This window comes from Ahaetulla prasina, chromosome 7 (assembly GCF_028640845.1).
Source record: "Ahaetulla prasina isolate Xishuangbanna chromosome 7, ASM2864084v1, whole genome shotgun sequence".
NCBI lineage: Eukaryota > Metazoa > Chordata > Lepidosauria > Squamata > Colubridae > Ahaetulla > Ahaetulla prasina.
This window is the reverse complement of record NC_080545.1, coordinates 11,504,610-11,527,291: the sequence shown is the minus strand read 5'-3', so window position 1 is coordinate 11,527,291 and position 22,682 is coordinate 11,504,610. Positions and strand designations below refer to the sequence as shown.

The window sequence follows — 22,682 nt, the reverse complement described above, 5'->3', positions numbered from 1 at the left end:
TCTCTCTCTCCCTTCCTTCCTTCTTTCCTTCCTTCCTTCCTTTCTCTCTCTCTCTCTTTCTCCCTCCCTCCCTCCCTTCTTTCTTTTTAAGAAAAGACTGGACAGCCACTTGTCTGGAATAGTATAGGGGGTTGGATTAGAAGACCTTCAAGGTCTTTTCTAACTGTTATTCATTCATTCTTTCTTTCTTTCTTTCTTTCTTTCTTTCTTTCTTTCTTTCTTTCTTTCTTTCTTTCTTTCCTTTCTTTCCTTTCTTTCTTTCCTTTCTTCTTTCCTTTCTCTCTCTCTCTTTCTCTCTCTTTCTCCCTCCCTCCCTCCCTCCCTTCTTTCTTTTTAAGAAGAGACTGGACAGCTACTTGTCTGGAATAGTATAGCGGGTTGGATTAGAAGACCTCCAAGGTCTCTTCTAACTGTTTTTCTTTCTGTCTCTCTCTCTCTCTTTCTTTCTTTCTTTCTTTCTTTCCTTTCTTTCCTTTCTTTCTTTCCTTTCTTCTTTCCTTTCTCTCTCTCTCTTTCTCTCTCTTTCTCCCTCCCTCCCTCCCTCCCTTCTTTCTTTTTAAGAAGAGACTGGACAGCTACTTGTCTGGAATAGTATAGCGGGTTGGATTAGAAGACCTCCAAGGTCTCTTCTAACTGTTTTTCTTTCTGTCTCTCTCTCTTTCTTTCTTTCTTTCTTTCTTTCTTTCTTTCCTTTCTTTCCTTTCTTTCTTTCCTTTCTTTCCTTTCTCTCTCTCTCTTTCTCTCTCTTTCTCCCTCCCTCCCTCCCTCCCTTCTTTCTTTTTAAGAAAAGACTGGACAGCCACTTGTCTGGAATAGTATAGGGGGTTGGATTAGAAGACCTTCGAGGTCTTTTCTAACTGTTATTCATTCTTTCTTTCTTTCTTTCTTTCTTTCTTTCTTTCTTTCTTTCTTTCTTTCTTTCTTTCTTTCTTTCCTTCCTTCCTTCCTTCCTTCCTTCCTTCCTTCCTTCCTTCCTTCCTCTCTCTCTCTCTCTGTCTCTCTCTCTTTCTCTCTCTTTCTCCCTCCCTCCCTCCCTCCCTTCTTTCTTTTTAAGAAGAGACTGGACAGCTACTTGTCTGGAATAGTACAGCGGTTGGATTAGAAGACCTCCAAGGTCTCTTCTAACTGTTTTCTTTCTTTTTCTTTCTTTCTCTCTTTCTTTCTTTCTTTCTTTCTTTCTTTCTTTCTTTCTTTCTTTCTTTCCTTTCTTTCCTTTCTTTCTTTCCTTTCTTCTTTCCTTTCTCTCTCTCTTTCTCTCTCTTTCTCCCTCCCTCCCTCCCTCCCTTCTTTCTTTTTAAGAAGAGACTGGACAGCTACTTGTCTGGAATAGTACAGCGGGTTGGATTAGAAGACCTCCAAGGTCTCTTCTAACTGTTTTTCTTTCTGTCTCTCTCTCTTTCTTTCTTTCTTTCTTTCTTTCTTTCTTTCTTTCCTTTCTTCTTTCCTTTCTCTCTCTCTCTTTCTCTCTCTTTCTCCCTCCCTCCCTCCCTCCCTTCTTTCTTTTTAAGAAGAGACTGGACAGCTACTTGTCTGGAATAGTATAGCGGGTTGGATTAGAAGACCTCCAAGGTCTCTTCTAACTGTTTTTCTTTCTGTCTCTCTCTCTTTCTTTCTTTCTTTCTTTCTTTCTTTCCTTTCTTTCTTTCCTTTCTTCTTTCCTTTCTCTCTCTCTTTCTCTCTCTTTCTCCTCCCTCCTCCTCCCTTCTTTCTTTTTAAGAAGAGACTGGACAGCCAGTTGTCTGGAATAGTATAGGGGGTTGGATTAGAAGACCTCCAAGGTCTCTTCTAACTGTTTTTCTTTCTGTCTCTCTCTCTTTCTTTCTTTCTTTCTTTCTTTCTTTCTTTCCTTTCTTTCCTTTCTTTCTTTCCTTTCTTCTTTCCTTTCTCTCTCTCTCTTTCTCTTTCTCCTCCCTCCTCCCTCCCTTCTTTCTTTTTAAGAAGAGACTGGACAGCTACTTGTCTGGAATAGTATAGCGGGTTGGATTAGAAGACCTCCAAGGTCTCTTCTAACTGTTTTTCTTTCTGTCTCTCTCTCTCTCTTTCTTTCTTTCTTTCTTTCTTTCTTTCTTTCTTTCTTTCTTTCTTTCTTTCCTTTCTTTCTTTCCTTTCTTCTTCCTCTCTCTCTCTCTCTCTCTCTTTCTCCCTCCCTCCCTCTCTCCCTTCTTTCTTTTTAAGAGGAAACTGGACAGCCACTTGTCTGGAATAGTATAGGGGGTTGGATTAGAAGCCCTCCAAGGTCTCTTCTAATTGTTATTCCTTGATTCTTTCTTTCTTTCTTTCTTTCTTTCTTTCTTTCTTTCTTTCTTTCTTTCTTTCCTTTCTTCTTTCCTTCCTTCTTTCTTTCTTTCTCTCTCTCTCCTCCCTCCCTTCTTTCTTTTTAAGAAGAGACTGGACAGCTACTTGTCTGGAATAGTATAGCGGGTTGGATTAGAAGACCTCCAAGGTCTCTTCTAACTGTTATTCATTGATCCATTCTTTCTTTCTTTCTTTCTTTCTTTCTTTCTTTCTTTCTTTCTTTCTTCCTTCCTTCCTTCCTTCCTTCCTTCCTTCCTTCCTTCCTTCCTTCCTTCCTTCCTTCCTCCCTCCCTCCCTTTTTTTCTTTCTTTCTTCCTCGTTCTCTCACTCTTTCTCTCTTTCCAGGTGTATGGACTTCAACTCCCAGAATTCTCATCAATGCTTTAGGCTGGAATTCTGAGAGTTGAAGTCCACATTTTTCGAAATTCCCAAGGCTGGGAAACCTTGATCGGGAGGAACTTTCCTATGTGAGTATTGAAAAACAAAGAATGTAGATGATTTAATTTGGGAATTAGAGGCTTTGGTGCAGAGGTGGGCTGCACATATTCTTACCACCGGTTCACTGCACGCACGCATGCTCGCTTTGCATGTGTGGCTTTCGCGCATGCGCCCAGCCTCGAAAACGTGGCTAAATAGGACGGTATTATGCTGGGACAGGTGGGTGGGTCCACCTGCAGTTACTGCTACCAGTTCGACCAAACTGGTCCAGACTTGCTGAATACCATCACTGCTTTGGTGTATGATCACTTTATGCTGTCACGCACCGACGGTGGCATTGTTTAGAAACAGACAGAGGTGAGAATTTGAGGAACTTTTAAGCTTAAAAAAAAAAAGGAAGCAAAGGCGATATTTATTTATTTGTTCAATTTATACGACTACCTATCTCATGATTCTGGGCAGCCCACAAAGTTACAACAATGAAAGCAATCCAAATAATGACGGGAACGAACAGTCCGAATGTGGAGTAAAAGCAACATTAGCTTGGAAGGGGGGATTGCTTAACCTCCTTACTCAAACACATTTCTCAATAGCAGCTAAGAAACCTTGAAGTGGGAAGGGTCAGACCGAACAAAGAAAGTACACTAATTAAAAACCAATATTTTGGTTTTCAAGGTTTGAAAATAATTCAAACCTTCGTGGAAGGCAGCCAAGAGCTCTACAGAACTGAAGTAAAGGTGAAAGAAAAGCTGATCGCTAAGGGTCATTTATGATCCCTTTGTAAGGATTAACTGGAGTTCTCTGAAAATTCTTTCAGTTTATTTATCCATCCGAATATGCCCGGAGGGAGGTGGGCTTTAATAAGGGAAAATATAGAGGTCTTTTAGTCCAGCCCTCTACTCAAGCAGGAGACCCTAGACTTATCTCTTTGGAGATTCTCAGTCATCCAGGTCATGGTTGTCCCAAAGGCATGGTTGTCCCAAAGAAATACTCCCGGTTCGGACCAGATCACCTGATTCGGTAGCAATGGTGGTGGGTGGTTCGGAGAACCGGTAGCAAAAATCCCTGCCCACCCCCCCACATGTCCAGCTGAGCAGCGCAATCATCAGAGGGTTTTGTTTTTTTTACCTTTTACAAGCGTTTTTTCTTCGGCCAAAAAAATGCTTTTAAAATTTAAAAAAAAAAGCCTCTGATGATCACACAGTTCAGCTGGGATCGTCAGAGGCTTTTAAAAGCATTTTTTCTACAACCCCTTTGGCTGAGGAGGTTGTAAAAAAAATGCTTTTAAAAGGCTTCTCTGACGATCCCAGCTGAGTTGCATGATTGTCAGAGGCTTTTTTTTCTTTTAAAGGCAGGGGGAAAAAATGTTTTTAAAAGAAAACAAAGGCAAATCAGCTGGGATCGCCAGAGGAGCCCTTTAAAAGCATTTTTTTACAACCTCTTCAACTGAAGAGGTTGGAGAAAAAATGCTTTTAAAAGTTAAAAAAAAAAGTTGGCCACACCTGCCCAGTCATATTACCGCCCCACCAAGCCATGCTCATAGTAACAAATTTTACATTTCACCACTGCCCTAGACTTATGTCTAGGGAAATTCTCAGTCATCCAGGTCATGGTTGTCCCAAAGGTGCTTTTTTCAAGAGGCAACTGGATTTTCTTGTTTGTCCTTTGAAGATTTTTGGATGAGAAGAAAAGGGTCTTAAAGATTAGGGGACTGGAGACTAAAACATATGAAGAATGGTTGCAGGAACTGGGTATGTCTAGTTTAATAAAAAGAAGGACTAGGGGAGACATGATAGCAGTGTTCTAATATCTCAGGGGCTGCCACAAAGAAGAGGGAGTCAAGCTATTCTCCAAAGCACCTGAGGGCAGGACAAGAAGCAACGGGTGGAAACTAATCAAGGAGAGAAGCAACTTAGAACTAAGGAGAAACAGTTAGAACAATTAATCAGTTGAACAACTTTCCTCCAGAAGTTGTGAATGTTCCAATACTGGAAGTTTTTAAGAAAATGTTGGATAACCATTTGTCTGAAATGATGTAGGGTTTCCTGACTGGGCAGGGGGTTGGACTAGAAGACCTCCAAGGTCCCTTCCAACTCTGTTGTTAAGTTATGTTATGTCTTCAAAGAAAAACAACGAAGTCCAGTTGCCTTTTGAAAAAAAAAGCACCTTTGGGAGACCATAGGCCAATGTTGGCGAACCTCTTCGATACCGAGTGCCGAAACAGGAGAGTGCGCGGGGGGGTGGGGAGCATTGGAAACCGGAAGAGCAGCTTCCCAGCGTGCACATGCAGGAATGCCGAAAACCAGAAGTGCAGTTCCCCGGTGCACAAGTGCACACCAAGAAGCTGAGCTTCCAGTTTCCAACATGCATATTTGCACCGGTCATCTAGTCCTCCAGTTTCCATGTCTGTGCACAGCACGCAGTTGGCTGGCACCCATGTGCGTGCAGGAAACTGGAAGCTCAGCTTCCTGGTGTGCACATGCGTGCAGGAAACTGGAAGCTCAGCTTCCTGGTGTGCACATGCGTACCGGGGAGATGGTCTTCCGGTTTCCGGTGCTCCTGTATGCTTGAAGACCAGCTGGCCAATGTGCATGTGTGCACCGGAACACAAAAAAGCAACGGGTGATGGCTGATGTGCCCGGAGCGATGGCTCTGTGTGCCACTTCTGGAATGCATGCCACAGGTTTGCCATCACTGCCTTCGATTATTTCAGACAAATACCATATTTTTAATAGTATAAGACTCACCAGAGTATAAGACGCATTATTATTATTATTTTATTTACACAAAATGACAGTATACACAGCAAACGAGATAACTATGCTGGATTTCGTATCACAGATCACTAGTCGAACACTTCCCAAGCGTTTAGGACTGCGGGATGTATCGGCGAATTATGCGAGCAGATCCCAGTAAGGTGGCCTTCTGCAGCTGACCAATGGTGATCTTGTCAGCGCCAATTGCTTTTAAGAGCTTGCCTAGGTCTTTAGGCACAGCTCCCAGTGTGCCAAGTACCACTGGAACCACCTGCACTGGTTTATGCCAGAGTCTCTGCAATTCGATTCTCAAATCTTGATATCTGATGACTTTTTCCAAGTTGTTTCTCATCGATTCTGCTGTCACCAGGTATATAGCAATGTCGACAATCCACACTTTTTTCTTTTCCACAATCATGATATCCGGGCTATTGTGTTCCAAAACTTTATCAGTCTGTATTCGGAAATCCCACAGTAGTTTTGCATGCTCATTTTCAATCACTTTTTCAGGCTTATGATCCCACCAGTTCTTCTTCTTCTTCTTCTTCTTCTTCTTCTTCTTCTTCTTCTTCTTCTTCTTCTTCTTCTTCTTCTTCTTCTTCTTCTTCTTCTTCTTCTTCTTCTTCTTCTTCTTCTTCTTATTCTTATTATTATTATTATTATTATTATTATTATTATTATTATTATTATTATTATTATTATTATTATTATTATTTCAGTCAAAGCAGAGAATTTAGTCAAATGGAAAATTGTGATCTGCAGTTCATTTGCAAGTAAGCCTTTGTATTTTTTTTTCCCCACAGGAGAGTGCTCCGTCACCGGCCAATCCCATTTCAAAAGCTTTGACAACAAGCACTTCACCTTCAGCGGAGTCTGCCATTACTTGTTTGCTGGAGATTGTGAGGGGAACTCCTTCTCTGTCTTCATCGAGACAGTCCAAGTAAGAAAGTCTTTGCTGAAAGAGAAAATGGTGGTGGAAACAAATGTGGGTACCAGGTAATAGGTCTCTGATAGAAGAGACTATTTGTAGCTCAGGGCTGGCACTGATGATGTTACCTAGCTTGGTAATGAAATGCCTGCAAGAACACAACCAACCTCAGAGAGCACCAAGGACCCCATAGGATAGGTCTCCATCCTCTTGCCCAACAAAAGTTAGTTCAGAGGTACACAACCATACCTTCCCCACCAGGGGTGAAATGCTCCCGGTTCTGACTGGATCTCGTGATCCGACAGCGATCGTGACCATTGGTTCTGCGATCTGGTAGCGATTGCCGAGCCACCGGCGACACATGCTGCCTGGATATCATTACTTCCTGGTTTTAACCAGGAAGTAATGTGTTTTTTACCTTCTGCGCATGCACAGAAGGTTTTGCACATGTGCAGAAGGTCTGCATGAGCATGTGATGCATGTTTAAGTGTGCATGTGAGCAAAGCACGGGCGGGGCGTGTGCACTTCTGAGCCACTAAGGAAGGTAAGTAGATTTCACCCCTGTTCCCCACCCTTAAACCTTCCCAAAGTTACAGCTCACTGTAAGGTTTAAGGCAAGGAGGAAAACTATTAAGTATTTGAAGATCCCCATTTTAAGAGTGTCTAAGGAAGCTAATGTCAGGGTCCAAGGAACACTCCCAATGAAATAAAGCTCTGAGGCTTGAAGTTCCTCAAAGTTCCAATTGATTAGAGATGTCATGTTGGCACAGCTGGGAAAACCCAAATCTGAAAGCTTCCAGGTTTTCCACACCCAGTTGACAGTTCACAGTCCTGCCCCACACCCACAAGTTCATCACATTGTCCAGTCAACTCTTCACACTCAATTGGATACAATCTTCAGGCAAACTCCATCAGACGCAGGATGTCCTTGAATACAGAATGTTGTTATGACTAACTTTCTACCACTCCAACAACAACCCCCTCCCAACTTCCCCAGCTAAAATATGTGGCAGTTAAGAAGCAAAAAGAAAATTGACTTCCAAAACCGACAGCTATATATGTATGCTTTATTTAAATCAAAACAGCATTTCATTTGTGCCCTAGTCCCATGCAAAGGTTAAGTCTGGCTTTCATTTGGTAGTAAACGTGGGATGGTAAACATGGGAATATGTATGTCAGACCTGTCCCAGTCTGATCTCTTAGGAAAGAAAGACCCTCGACTCCACTTGGTTGAAGGGATAGGTTCCTTTACTGAAAGATGTTGGTTGCAGTAGAGTCAGGCAAGAACTAAATTTCCCATGCTCAAAAGATACAGAAAGTTTCCCCACATGTCAGCCCTCCCTCTGTGACCACTCCGTCTTCAGCTAATAAGAGTCCATCTAAGTGTTTGGAGAACACTGAGATGTGTCGTTCACATTCTTTCTCAGGGTGCATGGGCTCAGGTGCTGGGACAAACCGGTTCTGAGTGTACTTGCTCTTTGTCAAATTGTCATTCCTTCCCTCCCCAATTTCCCATCGTGTACAAATGCAGGTTGACTGCCCATTTGTTTATCCCCCTCATCCTCCCCTTTGATGGCAGGATGCCAGCAAGTCACCAAGCAGAAGTCCTGACAATGTGTCAAAATCTATCGTGTGGTAGGAGTGGTGTCAGCATAAAACGGTTTTGCATGCATGCCGATGTACAGAATCAGGAAGGAAGGAGAGCCCGCAACCACCAATTCTTCCGCTGCTCCTTTGGCAAGAGGCCCGCTGAAAGGGAAACACCATCCTCTTTCAGAAACGGATTGAGAACTTCTGGGAACAGAAGATATTGTTTATAGAATCAGGGAACGTGAGAAAGCAGCGACGGAAGTCCCAGAAAACGCAGCGTGTTTTTTTTTTTACGGCTCACAACGATAGATTTCAAACAGGAAAGCAGAAGTTGGTGAATCTCTGGCTATGAACTGCTTAAGGAAATACATTATAAACTGAAGGTTGCTCAGCAAGCATGATAGCATTGAGATGAACAGAATAACTGAGTTGAAAGGGGCCTTGGAGGTCTTCTAGTCCACCCCCTACTCACGCAGGAAACCCTACACCACACTTCAGACAAAGGGTTGTTCAATCTCTTCTTTAAAACCTCCAGTGTTGGAACACCCACAATTTCTGGAGACAAGCTGTTCCACCGATTAATTAAGATTAGATTCACTTAGCAGCTGCCCAGCTCTTCTGCTCTACCGTGAAACAAAGTTATGAGCGGGAGAAGTGCAGTAGGTTGTTAATAAGCGTCACAACTTTTGAAAAACGAGCTTAGTCGCAAGGGGCGTTGTATCTTTACCAATCTAGTAGCTCCTGGATGTCTTACAGTTCAGACGGCAGCTAAGAGCACTAATCATCCAGTATGACAACAGATATAAACATCTGGAAAACATCCCGTTGGGAATGCTGCCGTGTTCACATCTGCAAATGAACGATGTCATCCAAACATGTGTTACATCAAAGCATTCAATCAATTTATGCTCCATCTTTCCACATTCCTTCCCCCTCACGGTGCCCACGTGGTCAAGGGTCCCAGCAAAACTTGAAATTCAAAATAAGAGGATAAATTGAAATTCAGGTCGACTAATTACTACATTAGAAACAGAGATCGCACTGATAGAGAATCACCACGTGTCTGAAATGGCATAGGGCCCTGATGGCGAACCTATGGCACGTGTGCCACAGGTGGCACGTGGAGCCATATCTGTGGGCACGCAAGCATTGCCCTAGGTCAACACCACCAGCTAATTTTCAGACCTTCTGGACCCACCGGAAGTCGGGAAACGGGTTGTTTCTAGCCTCTGGGGTGGGTGGGAAAGGCTGTTTTCTCCCTCCCCAGGCCCCTAGAAAGGATCTGGAGCTTGGGAAAGGTGAAAATGGGCCTTCCAGTCCTACCAGAAGTTGGGAAATGGGCCGTTTCCGGCCTCCAGAGGGCCTCCGGGGTGTGTGGAAGGCCGTTTTCGCCTTCCCCAGGCTCCAAGAAAGCCTCTGGAGCCTGGGGAGGGTGAAAAACAGGCCTACCAGGCCCACCGTGCCATCGCATGCCAAAAGTGAGGGGAGCCTAGGGGGTGGGGTGCATTAAATTATGGGTATGGGCATGCGTGTGTGCGAGCCCCCATGTGACCCCCACTTTTGGTGTGCGATGGCAAAAAGGTTAACTATCACTGGTATAGGGTCTCCTGCCTGAGCTAGGGTTTGGACTAGAAGACCTCTAAGGTCCCTTCCAACTCTGTTATTCTGTAATATGGAGAAGGCCAGACTGAAGTTAGGTCTTGAGTTTTTGCTACAAGAATGGAGCAGATGGGGGCATATGAGGCAGACAGTAATTCTCTCAGGCCCAAAACCAGGAATGACAGATGGTGTTTCTTCCAAGATGAGTTAATACCTATAGACAGAATCTTGCCAGACTGAAGCCTCTATCTGCATCTACAATACGCGGTGTGGATGGATCAGGAAAGAGCTGGCTTTACCCCAGGGGTGAAATGATCCCGGTTCGGACTGGCGGCGGGTGGTTAGGAGAACTGGTACCAAAAATCCCTGCCCCCCCCAGGCCCATTCAATCGCCCGGTCGCCCGCTTCCCGCTTCTTTAAAAAAAATGCTTTTAAAAGGTAAAAAAAAAGGCTTTGACAATCACAGCTGAGCTGCGCGATCGTCAGAGCCTTTTTTTGTTTTACTTTTAAAAGCATTTTTTTAAAATCTAAACAAAACAAAGCATGTTTTAACAAGGCTTCCTTTGCATGGCTTAATGCAGGGGTGTCAACTGGCAGCTTGTGGACCGGATGCAACATGCACAGGCCACGCCCACCCCAGGTCAACAAAGGGGAAAAAAACACATCATAACATAACATAGTAACAGAGTTAGAAGGGACCTTGGAGGTCTTCTAGTCCAACCCCCTGCCCAGTCAGGAAACCCTACATCATTTCAGACAAATGGTTATCCAATATTTTCTTAAAAATTTCCAGTGTTGGAGCATTCACAACTTCTGCAGGCAAGTCGTTCCACTGATTAATTGTTCTAACTGTCAGGAAATTTCTCCTTAGTTCTAGGTTGCTTCTCTCCTTGATTAGTTTCCACCCATTGCTTCATGATGTGAGGGCAATGTAACGTGGCGAGGTTGACACCCATGGCTTAATGCTTGGGACAAATTAATATTGAGGTAGGCCAGGGGTCTGCAAACTTGGCTCCTTTAAGCCTTGTGGACTTCAACTCCCAGAGTTCCTCAGCCAGCTTTGCTTTGCTTTGCCTTGCTGGCTGAGGAACTCTGGGAGTTGAAGTCCACAAGTCTTAAAGGAGCCAAGTTTGCAGACCCCTGAGGTAGGCAGTTCCTAAGCATTTTAGGGTGTAGAAACTAAAACCATCTAGAACAGGGGTCTCCAACCTTGGTCCCTTTAAGACTTGTGGATTTCAACTCCCAGAGTTCTTCAGCCAGCTTTGCTGACTGAGGGACTCTGGGAGTTGAAGTCCACAAGTCTTAAAAGGACCAAGGTTGGAGACCCCCGATCTAGAAGGAGGCATCAACTGAGACAGATCTTTAAAAAATGGGGGGGAAAGCCCAACCTATTTGAACCATATGCGTACATGTTTCTGGTTTTGAAAACAAGCCTGCCTGTTATCTGTTTATTTATTTGGTCTACTATCTGCATCTATCATCTCTCTGAACTAATACAGAAGGAGCTGTCTTCACCCTGTTTCTCTCACACAAGATATCTGGGTTGAGTTGCCTCTTCCTCCTCTGGAATGCAGCCCCTCTCTCCTGAGGCTCCACTTCCTCCCGCATTCCATCATACTAATCTTCATAGTGATACAGGTTTTAAGATAGATGAGAGAGAGAGAGACAGAGAGACAGATGGAAGGAGGGAGGGAGGGAAGAAGGGAGGGAGGGAAAGAAGGAGGGAGGGAGGGAAGGGCAGGCAGACAGGCAGGCAGACCAGGATATTCAGAATTCTAAACTATAAAATAGAAACCAAGAACAACATGAAAGTATGAAACAGCAAGCAGCCATCTAGGTTAAATAAAGGAGTAGTCAACATGATATTTCTTGAGGAAGGTTGCTATCAAAAAGCCAATGTTGTGTGTATCCCAAAGGTTAGAAGCACAGAGTAGGATTGCCCGTGAGGGTCATCATTTTATTTTGGTGGGGTGCGTGGATCTGTTTGGATTTCCCTTCCCACATCCCAGGAGTTATAATTGGTTTGTGGGATGGATAAAATCACAGAACCACTATTCTCTCAGGAAAGAGAATGGGTGTTATGGCTATTTCACATCAATGGCTGAAATCTGCCCACTGCCTCTAGTGCGAAGTGGCTCTTTATACACAATCAATATGAATATTTACATGACAAATGGCCAAGTCAAGGATGTTCAAGGGAACACCTAATTCCCACAGCCTTGTCTTAGGCCTAAAGGTATTTACCCACATAGTAGGACTGTATTGCTATTATCCTCCCCACCTTTCTCAACTTCTCATTTCTCATCTTTCTTCATCTTCTTATCTTTCCCACTATCTTCTCCTCCTATTGTATCTTATGATTATAACTACAGTTTATGATCTATGACCTATCACTTTGTTGTTTATATGTACACTGAGAGCTTAGGCACTGGAGACAATTTCCTTGTGTGTCCAATCGCACTTGGCCAATAAAGAACTACTCTACTCTACTCTACTCTACTCTACTCTACTCTGCTCTGCTCTACTCTGCTCTGCTTTGCTGTACTCCCATTCCGTTCCATTCCTACTCTACTCTACTCTACTCTACTCTACTCTACTCTACTCTACTCTACTCTACTCTACTCTACTCTACTCCACTCTACTCCCATTCCATTCCATTCCATTCCTACTCTACTCTACTCTGCTCTGCTCTGCTCCCATTCCATTCCTACTCTACTCTATATACTCTACTCTACTCTACTCTACTCTACTCTACCTTGCCACTACCTCTACTCTATTCTCATTCCATTCCATTCCATTCCTACTCTACTCTACTCTACCTTTGCCACTGATCAAATGAAGTCATAACTAAGCTGAAATGTCCTTTTTGATGTCTCCCTAGTGTGCCAATGACCATGATGCGGTGTGTACCCGCTCAGTCTCCGTGCAGCTCCAGGATGAGAACCTCACTATTAAATTGAAACATGGCGGTGGTGTGTCTGTGAATGGGCAGGATGTTCAGATTCCCTTCATACAAAGTACGTCGTCTTCATGTTAATGTCATCTTCAGGGTTTCCAGGAGGAAGACCTCCAGCTCAAGTCTGCTTACAGCAGGGGTGGGGAACGATGGCCCTTTTAGGACTTGTGGACTTCAACTCCCAGTTTCAATATCCCAGGGACACGTGATCACCAATTGTGACCTTCCAACAAGGAGAGTCAATGGGGAAAGCCAGATATGCTTAAGGATCATGTAATTCATTTGAGAACCTTGATGGTTCTCTTAACAACTATGGCAAATAAGATCAGAAAATTGAGCACGACTCATTTAGTAGCCCCCCTTACTTAACAACAGAAATTCTCATCTCAGTTGTGGTCATATGTTGAGGACTACCTGTACTGGGATGCATTAGTGATTTATTCATTCAAAGTGGACAATAGGGAAAGCGTTACTTTCAAGATAGGGAGGTTCATGTTTACAGAAGAGGTGAGATTGAGGTGAGGGAAAATAACGGCTGGGGAATTCTGGGAGCTGAAGTCCACCAGTCTTAAAGTCACCATGGTTGGACATCCTGGTCTGAGAACTCATTTTCAAGCCCTCTTCTTCAGGGCTTTTGGCACCTTTGGAGACTTTAAATTTTGCTTTCAGGGATGGGCTAGCCAGTCTGTTACATTATCAGGGGTGGGATTCAGCCAGTTCACACCTGTTCGGGAGAACCGGTTGTTAACTTTCTAAGCAGTTAGGAGAACCGGTTGTTGGAAGAAATCTTATTTTGTTTTTTTCCACTTTACAGGGCTAATCCTGTAAGGAAGGCAGGAAGGAAACGTTCTGGTGGTGTTTCTAGCCTAATTTTTATTGCGCTGTTTACAAAAACTGCCTCCCTGGCTAACCCTTATTACATTGTAACAGCTAAGGCATTACAACGTGAGTGATGTTGAGTTGGCCACACCCACACGGTCACATGACCACCGAGCCACACCTACCCAGCTGGTCATTAGGGCAGAGAACCGGTTGTTAAATTATTTGAATCCCACCACTGTCCGTTATCTATGTCCACCAGGATCTCTGGCACAACTGGAAGCCTACAGCCGAAACTGAAATGGAAGCATCTTCCACTTAGGGAAAAGGTTTAGGTTTCAAGAGAGGCAGGGCGACAGCAAACACAGGGAAAATTGGACCTCCATAAAAAGCAGCTTTTAAGAAAACCGGTCATTTGCCTTGAGCATTTGAAAATCATATTCCAATCACCACTAATTGCTGTGAAGAACTATGATTATGAGGCCAGACAAGGAACAATGGATGAAGAGGTGGAATTCAGCCAGTTCATGCGAACCGGTAGTAGAAATTGCTACCGGATCTATGCTGTCCTATTTAGGCATGTTTTTGAGGCCGGATGCATGCCTGGAAGGTGAGCGTGTTACCTAAGCGCATGTGTGAAAGTCTGGGCATATGCGTGGAGGTGGCATGTGCGAGTGAAGCAGGCAGGCGCGGGCATGCTCACATTTTCAGTGCTGGGTGAAGCGGTAGGTATATTATGTGAATCCCACCTCTGAATGGATGGAACCGCTGGCCTTCAGAAGTTGTGGGTGCTTCATCACTGGAAGTTTTCAAGAAGAGACTGTCTGAAATGGTATAGGGTTTCCTACTTGAGCAGGGGGTTGGACTATATATCCTACAACAGCGGTCACCAACTGGTGGTCCATGGAACACTGGTGGCCCGCGAGAAAATTTTGGCAGTCCGCAGAAAAATTATTTGCATTTTTGACATTGCTTTAAATCAGGGATCCTCAAACTACAGCCCCCGGGACAGATACGTGCAATGGATGTTTGTGTTGTTGCAGAGAGTCTCCCCCTTTGGGGTCTTTTTGTGTGGGTCAGAGGGGGGCAGAAATTCTAACCTGGGGTCTGCTTCAGGCTCCTGGTGCAGGGCTTTGGGTGAAGGCTGGAGGGAAGTGCTGCTGGTGGAGAAGAGCCCAATGGCCTTGTTCCAGTGGGACTGCATCATGGCCTGGAACTGGCTGACCATCTCAGCCCACTGAGCCTCCTGGCGCCGGTACCTGGCCTTGCACTACCACAGGTCTTCCCTCTGCTTGGAAAGCCTATGCTCCTAGTCCTCAGCAAGGTGCTTCTACTGAGCCTTCTTCTTGGTCAGATCCAATTCGAACTGAGTCAGCTGTTTTGCCAACTCTTTCTCGTAGTGGCTGCTTAGCTCCAACGACTGCTTCCTGTTGGGGCCCTAAGGAACCCCGGGTGGGCAGGTGAGGAGTGGCTGGGAGGGGTGAGGAGAGGCCAGCAAGGCGCCCCTCAACGTGAGTGACATCAAGTTGGCCAGACCCACCCAGTCACATGACCACCCAGGCGGATTTAAAATTATGAATGTAGCGGTCCCTGGGGTCCAAAAGGTTGGGGAGTCCTGTCCTAAAAGATCCCATTCTATTCTAGTCTAGTCTATTCTATTCTATTTTATTCTAGTCTAGTCTAGTCTAGTCTAGGCCAGTCCAGTCTAATCCAGTCCAGTCCAGTCCAGCCCAATTCTATATCTTCTCTTCTCTTCTCTTCTCTTCTCTTCTCTTCTCTTCTCTTCTCTTCTCTTCTCTTCTCTTCTCTTCTCTTCTCTTCTCTTCTCTTCTCTTCTCTTCTTTTCCCTTCCCTTCCCTTCCCTTCCCTTCCATCCCATCCCATCCCATCCCATCCCATCCCATCCCATCCCATTCCATTCTCTCTTCTCTTCCTATTCCATATTTTCTATTCTATTCTATTCTATTCTATTCTATTCTATTCTGTTCTGTTCTGTTCTGTTCTGTTCTGTTCTGTTCTGTTCCGTTCTCCCTTCCCTTCCCTTCCCTTCCCTTCTTTTCCCTTCCCTTCCTTTCCCTTCCCTTCCATTCCCATTCCATTCCATTCCATTCCATTCCATTCCATTCTCTCTTCTCTTCCTATTCCATATTTTCTATTCTATTCTATTCTATTCTATTCTATTCTATTCTGTTCTGTTCTGTTCTGTTCTGTTCTGTTCTGTTCTGTTCTGTTCTGTTCCGTTCTCCCTTCCCTTCCTTCCTTCCTTCTTTTCCTTCCTTCCTTCCTTCCTTCCATTCCATTCCATTCCATTCCATTCCATTCCATTCTCTCTTCTCTTCTCTTCTCTTCTCTTCTCTTCTCTTCTCTTCTCTTCTCTTCTCTTCTCTTCTCTTCTCTTCTCTTCTCCTTTCAGGTGCAATTTAAATTAGGTAATATTCTGTCCTGGAAGGGCAGCGTAAATGTTTACCTTACTCTCCAGCTGCTGCTTCTGGGGAAATTCAGATTTGCACACAAGAAATACACACAAGCGCACCCTCACTGGTTCCTTTATTATTTAACTGGAAGGGAGTTGTGAGTAAGGGATTTAGTCGACAGGTCCACCTACATTTCCTTACCAGAAGGGAAGGGAGGATTACAAAAGAACTGCGTGTGTGTTTTGACGTAACACGGCTCTCTCTAAGCGCTTGAGGTGTCTTTCCGTAGATTGCTTCAATTTCAAACTGATTTAACCCTCACGGGTTGCTGCTAGGGATCATGTGCAAACTACCCTGTGCTTTGCTGGGGCAGACTTTTCTTTGAATTAGAGCAAAGTTACTTGCAAGGTTAGGACCAAGCAGAACCCTTAATTGTAGTGCAATTGGGTATTTTTTTTTAATAGAATAACAGAGTTGGGAAGTCCATCTCCCTGCTCAAACAGGAGGCCCTATACAAAGTGGTGAAATGTAAAATTTGTTACTACCGGTTCTGTGGGCGTGGCTTGATGGGGAGGTAATGTGACTGGGTGGGCATGGCCAACTCTTTTTTTTAAACTTTTAAAAGCATTTTTTCTACAACCTCTTTTAAAAGCCTCTGATGATCAGGCAACTCAGCTGGGATCGCCAGAGGAGCCTTTTAAAAGCATTTTTTCTACAACTTCTTCGGATGAAGAGGTTGTAAAAAAAACGCTTTTAAAAGCTTCTGACGATCAGGCAACTCAGCTGGGATCGCCAGAGGAGCCTTTTAAAAGCATTTTTTTTACAGCATCTTCGGAAAAAATGGTTTAAAAAGGCTCTGATGATCCCAGCTGAACCATGCGATCATCAGAGGCTTTTTTTTTTACTTTTAAAAGCATTTCTTCGGCCGAAGAAAAAATGCTTTTAAAAGTAAAAAAAAAACCCAACAACCTCTGATGATCGTGCAGCTGAGATGGGCATGGGGGCGGGGGGGCGGCAGGGATTTTTGCTACTGGTTCTCTGAACCACCCACCGCCATTACTACCAGATCAGGCAATTCGGTCCGAACTGGGAGCATTTTACCCCTGCTCCTGGGGAAACCTCTGTTATGCTCTAAACAAGTGTGTAGAACCTTGCTGGTTTCTCAAGAGGCTTTCAACGGCATCACAGCTATTCCCCTCCTTTTTGTTGGAAGGATGAGCTTCCAGTGATCACATGAGGTCATGCCAATGGATCAATCCTGGCTGCCTTTTCATAGACAGGGAACAAGCAATGATTATCTGAAAGGGAAATTTGTTGAGTTGCTGATGCTTGGTAAGGAGATCCCTTACGCCGTTCCCTTGTTTATTTTATTTATTTATTTATTTCGTCAATCATATATAAGATAACAGGTAAAAAATATAAATATAATTTGGATACATGAAAAGAGTAAGTAAAAAAGGAATATTAGGACAGGGATGGTAGGCACTTTTGTGCTCTTATGCACGCCCCTTACAGACCTCTTAGGAATGGGGTGCGGTCAACAGTAGACAGTCTTAAATTAAAGTTTTGGGGGTTTGGGGAAGAAACTACAGAGTCAGGTAGTGCGTTCCAGGCATTGACCACTCTGTTGCTGAAGTCATATTTTCTGCAATCGAGTTTCGAGTGGTTTACCTTGAATTTGTATCTATTATTTGCTCATGTATTGTTGTGGTTGAAGCTGAAGTAGTCATTGACAGGTAGGACATTGTGGTAGATAATTTTATGTACTATGCTTAGGTCAGACTGAAGTTGGCGTAGTTCTAAGTTGTCTAAGCCCAAAATCTGGAGTCCGGTGGCATAAGGTATTTTATTGCAAGCAGAGGAGTAGAGGACTCTTCTTGTGAAATATCTCTGGACTCTCTCGACTGTGTTTATGTCTGATATGCAGTGCGGGTTCCAGACAGATGAGCTGTATTCGAGAATTTTCTTGAATACAGATGCTTAAATACAGATGTTTCTTCCAGATGCTCTCCACATCCAGCCTACGGTGCTGCCAGCTGTTCACCTCAGTTATAAGGAGAATGTGCACCTCGACTGGAATGGCATGGGGACCCTTGTAATGAAGGTATGGTGGACTTTCCCTTTTTCTCCTCACGGTTTCATATATATATATATATATATTTTAAAAAAGGCGGAAAGCCACACAGCTGTGGCTTGTAGGAAAATCTGACCATTGCCCAACGCTTGGCATTTAAACACTGCATTCATACTGCAAAGCTGTTTATTTCCCAAATATTTCTCTGTAAAAGACTGTCTCAGACTTGAGGGCACATCTTGGGGACCTTTGGCTGGGTCCCAGTTGAGTCATTTCCTTGGAACTTGCTTGGACTAGAAAGAGGATGCAATTAGTTGACAGGATAACCCTGAATACACAAGGGCAATATGTGTGTGGGTGGGGGTGGCTGGTACACTGGTTTTTCTCCCTGTGGTCAGCTGAGAGTCAGAAGGGGAGGGGTAGTTGTCACATATGTCCAGATCTCTCTGATTTAAGATCTGTCTAGGAAGATCCCAGATTTAGCTGACAGCAAAGAGATTGAATCCTCTCTTGGCTGCCTTCTTCTATAACAGGGGTGTCAAACTCGTGGTGTCACATTGTCGTCATGTGATGTATCATGACTTTCCCCCCCCCTTTGCTAAAATGGAGGTGGGCGTGGCTAGTACGTGATGCATCTGAATATGAATGAATGAATGAATGAATGAATATTTTAATTTGTATACCGCCCTTCTCCCGAAGGACTCAGGGCGGTGAACAGGCAGATAAAATACAGATACACACAATAGTTAAAAACATCCCTTAAAAAACTAATTTAAATTTGCCCAAATGTTAAAATAACACACTCCCCCATAAAATTACAAAACTTTAAAAACCCATCAAATCCAATTAAAATTCAAAGATAAAAATCAAGCTAGTCCAGCCATGCGAAATAAATAAGTTTTAAGTTCGCGGCGAAAGGTCCTAAGGTCAGGTAATTGTCGAAGTCCGAGGGGAAGTTTGTTCCACAGGGTCGGAGCCCCCACAGAGAAGGCCCTCCCCCTGGGGGCCGCCAGTCGACACTGTTTGGCTGACGGCACCCTGAGGAGTCCCTCTCTGTGGGAACGCACCGGACGCTGGGAGATAGAGGCCGGCAGTAGACAGTCCCGTAGATAGCCCGGTCCTAAGCCATGGAGCGCTTTAAAGGTGGTAACCAATACCTTGAAGCGCACCCGGAAAACAACAGGTAGCCAGTGCAGTCTGCGCAGGATAGGTGTTATGTGGGAGCTCCGAACCGCTCCCTCAATAACCCGCGCAGCCGCATTCTGAACTAGCTGAAGTCTCCGGGTGCTCTTCAAGGGGAGCCCCATGTAGAGAGCATTGCAGTAGTCCAGGCGAGAGGTAACGAGAGCATCTGGCCCGTGGCCCACAAGTTCAGCACCCCTGGTCAATGACAACTCATCGCAGCCAACTTGGCATGGCCAACTCACTGAGGCCAACTCACTGTGGGACAGCTCTTCTTGTGCGTGCATTAGGAACAGGCTCCTCCTGTTCCTCTGCCTCACTACTATCAGTCTCTGGAGGCTCTGGAGTCCGCACCTCATTTCCCGATGGCCCTGGCCTCACCTCAGCCTCATCGCTGTCTGACTGGCGGACCACAACGGCACCCTTTTCAGGGTCCCTACATCTTTTCTATAATATGGGGACCAAAACCAGATGAAATAGTCCAAGGGTGGTCTTACCAAGGCATTTTAAAGCAATACTAACACTTTACGTGATCTTGATATGATCCTTTGATATGATCCCTCTGTTGATAAAGCCCTGGGATTTAATTGGCTTTTTTATCTATGAATAAGATGACAATTCAGATCTTTCACTGTAAAAGAAAATATCCTTGTTTTGTACTATTTTGTTTATTGTTGAAGACAAAAGTTCTTTGGCTACAAAAAAAAACCCCAAACAATTTTGTGTTAATCCTCAGCTCCCAGGGAAACAGGAAATAAATTTATTTGAAAGGTGGGAGTGCATGGAATAAGGTCATGTTGATTAAACTGCCTTTTTTCTCATCTGTGGCCATAAATTGGATGCGTAAAACAAGTTCCTATGCAGAAATATCTCAAGAGCTGGGAATATGTCAAAGGTTTATTCCTGTGTTTGAAAAGGCGAAGACTCACTGTTGAGTCAGTTCATGAAACCATTTACGTAGGTTTTTTTTGGCAAAGCCACCAAAGTGCTTTCTTGTACCATACCTGGACTTTTTTTTTTGCTGGTTTTCTAACCAAGGACCAGGTCTGGGCTGCTGAGGGTTCGCAGGGATTCGGGAGAACCTCTAGCTAAGATTCTGTGCAGTTCGGACAACCCCCAAATCCCACTCTTGGATGGCCCCGCCCACCCCGCCCCTTTCAGGAGTCCCCACATGGCCCGTTTTGGGTGCAGGTTAGCGCAGGGTGCGTGCGGAGGCTCGGGGAGGACAAAAATAGGCCTACCAGAAGTTCATGAAGGCTGGCCTCCAGAGGGCCTCCGGAGCCTGGAGAGGCTGTTTTCGCCCTCCCAGAGGCTCAAGGAAAGCCTCCGGAGCCCGGAGAGGGCAAAAATGCCCCCTCCCGCCATGGTGCAGGAGGCCGACAAGGCCACGCCCACTACGGCCACACCCACCCAGCAACTGGGCAGAGAACCCCTTGCTAAAATTTTTGAAGCCCACCCCTGCCAAGGACTGATACAATGTCCAAATTGGCTTAATTTTTACATCTGGATAAGATTGACCAGTAGAATCCCTGATAAAAACATGGAAGTGCTGGTGCAGAAACGTTTATACGACGTACTGAACCTCAAAAAATCGATCGGATCTTGCCTTACGTTTGGGCAACTCCAGAAAGTTTGGCTGAGAGTAGCATATGATACGCACATTAGAACATTGAGTTTAGAATTTCTTATGCTGTGGTTAAGAGTTTCACACGGACAGCAATTCTGACTCTGCAAACATTCTTTTCAGTTGCTGTAGAAAACATGGGATTGTGGATGAGGAATGGGGTAAAAGAATGGCAAGATGGTGTTAGGCTATATTATATTATTATATGCACTTATAAAACAGAATAACAGAGTTGGAAGAGACCTTGGAGGTCTTCTAGCCTAAACCCCTGCACAAGCAGGAAACCCTATACCATTTCAAGACAAATGATTGTCCAATCTCTTCTTTAAAAACTCCAATGATGGAGCATTCACAACTTTTTTGAATATATTTTTTTTAATTTTATACACAAACAAACATTTAATATATCAGTCATTTATTCCATCTCGGTGTCTTCTCCTTGACTTCATCTTTTCATTGTTTCTTCTATCTTCATTTAATCTGTTACAATTTTTTCCACGAGTACAATAGTCTAATTATACCGTTTTCTTACATAACTATTAGTTTGCTTATCTATCTTTTTTTCTAACCAATGGTAAAATTGATCCCATATCTTAAAATATTCTGAATCCCCTCTTTCTTTAATCATCCAAGTTAATCTATTCATTTCTGCAGTCTAAATTTTTTTTAATAACTTCCCCCTTCCAGAGGTATTTTCTCTGCTTTCCAATTTTGTGCAAAAACAATCCTTGCCGCTGTTATTACATGTATAATCAAGTAATATTTTCTTTACTAATTTTCTCTGGGAGGATACCCAATAGGAACAGTTCTGATTTTAAATCAATAAGTTGTTTCATTTCTTTTAACCATGTCTTAATTTTAATCCAATAGTTTTTAGCTTCTAGGCATGTCCACCACATATCATATCCTGGTAACTGGTGACATTTCCAACATTTAGTTGATTTATCTTTAAACATTTTTGCCAGTTTCTCAACGGGAATATGCCATCTATAAAACATTTTATATTGATTTTCTTTATATGCTGTAGACATTGTTAATTTATCATTCCTTTCCCATAACTGTGGCCATTTGTCTAAATCAATTGAATATCCAAAATTCTTTGCCCAATCTATCATTGTTTCTTTTATTTGTTCTTCCTCTAACTCAATGCCAAGTAGAAAATTATAGTTTTTTTAAAAATTAATTTATCCTCTCTTCCCATGAGTATCCTATCCAACTCTGTCTTTTCTAAGTAAAAACCATATGATTTAGCATCTTTTTCATATCTTGTTTGTATTTGCATGTACATATACCAATCCAACTCAATCCCCTGTTCTTCCAACTGTTGTTTCCCTTTCAATTCCCTCTTCTCTGTTAATAACTCCTTGTAACTGACAATATTTCTAAAATTAAAAGTATTTGGGTGTATTAAAGCTTCCATTGTTGATAACCATAGTGGTATTTTCACATAAAACTTACCTCTAATCTTCTCCCATACCAATAGCAATGCGTTTCTTATATAATGTCTACGAAAGTACGTATGTATCTTACTTCTTCCATACCATAAGAATGCATGCCATCCCAATTGTAAATCATGCCCTTCCAAAGTTAATAGTCTTGTATTTCTTAATTCGACCCATTCCTTCATCTAAGTCATTGCTGCAGCCTGGTAATATAGTTCCCAGTTCAGCAGTCCAAATCCTCCACGCAGCCTCACATCCTGTAACATCTTTATACTTATTCTTGCTTTTTTCCCTTGCCATATAAATTTCCTTCTTATCTTATTGGGATGTTGAAAATAAGTCTTTTCAATTTTTATCGGTACTGTCTGAAATAAGAATAATAGTCTTGGCAATATATTCATCTTTATTATTGCAATCCTTCCCATAAATGATAATTGACGGTTTTTCCATTTCTCCAAGTCTCTCTCAATTTGTTCTTTTAATTTATAATAATTATCCTCTTTTATCGTTATGCACCTTGACATTAAGTATACTCCTAAATATTTTACTTTTTTCACAACTTGTA

General features: G+C 43.4%; 1 protein-coding gene across 4 annotated transcripts in view; it reads left to right on the top strand.

The window, feature by feature from the left end:
• The window catches only part of VWF (von Willebrand factor), a 227,162-nt gene that overhangs the window by 46,559 nt on the left and 157,921 nt on the right, over positions 1-22,682 (top strand). For all 4 annotated transcript variants that reach the window (XR_009155943.1, XR_009155942.1, XM_058189660.1 and 1 more), the window contains exons 11-13: positions 6,293-6,429; positions 12,488-12,623; positions 17,799-17,899. Coding sequence is in view for 2 of the 4 variants with exons in the window: in XM_058189660.1 (XP_058045643.1) it covers positions 6,293-6,429; positions 12,488-12,623; positions 17,799-17,899 (374 nt within the window). In the remaining 2 variants the exon portion in view is untranslated. The remainder of the gene's footprint in view (positions 1-6,292; positions 6,430-12,487; positions 12,624-17,798; positions 17,900-22,682) is intronic.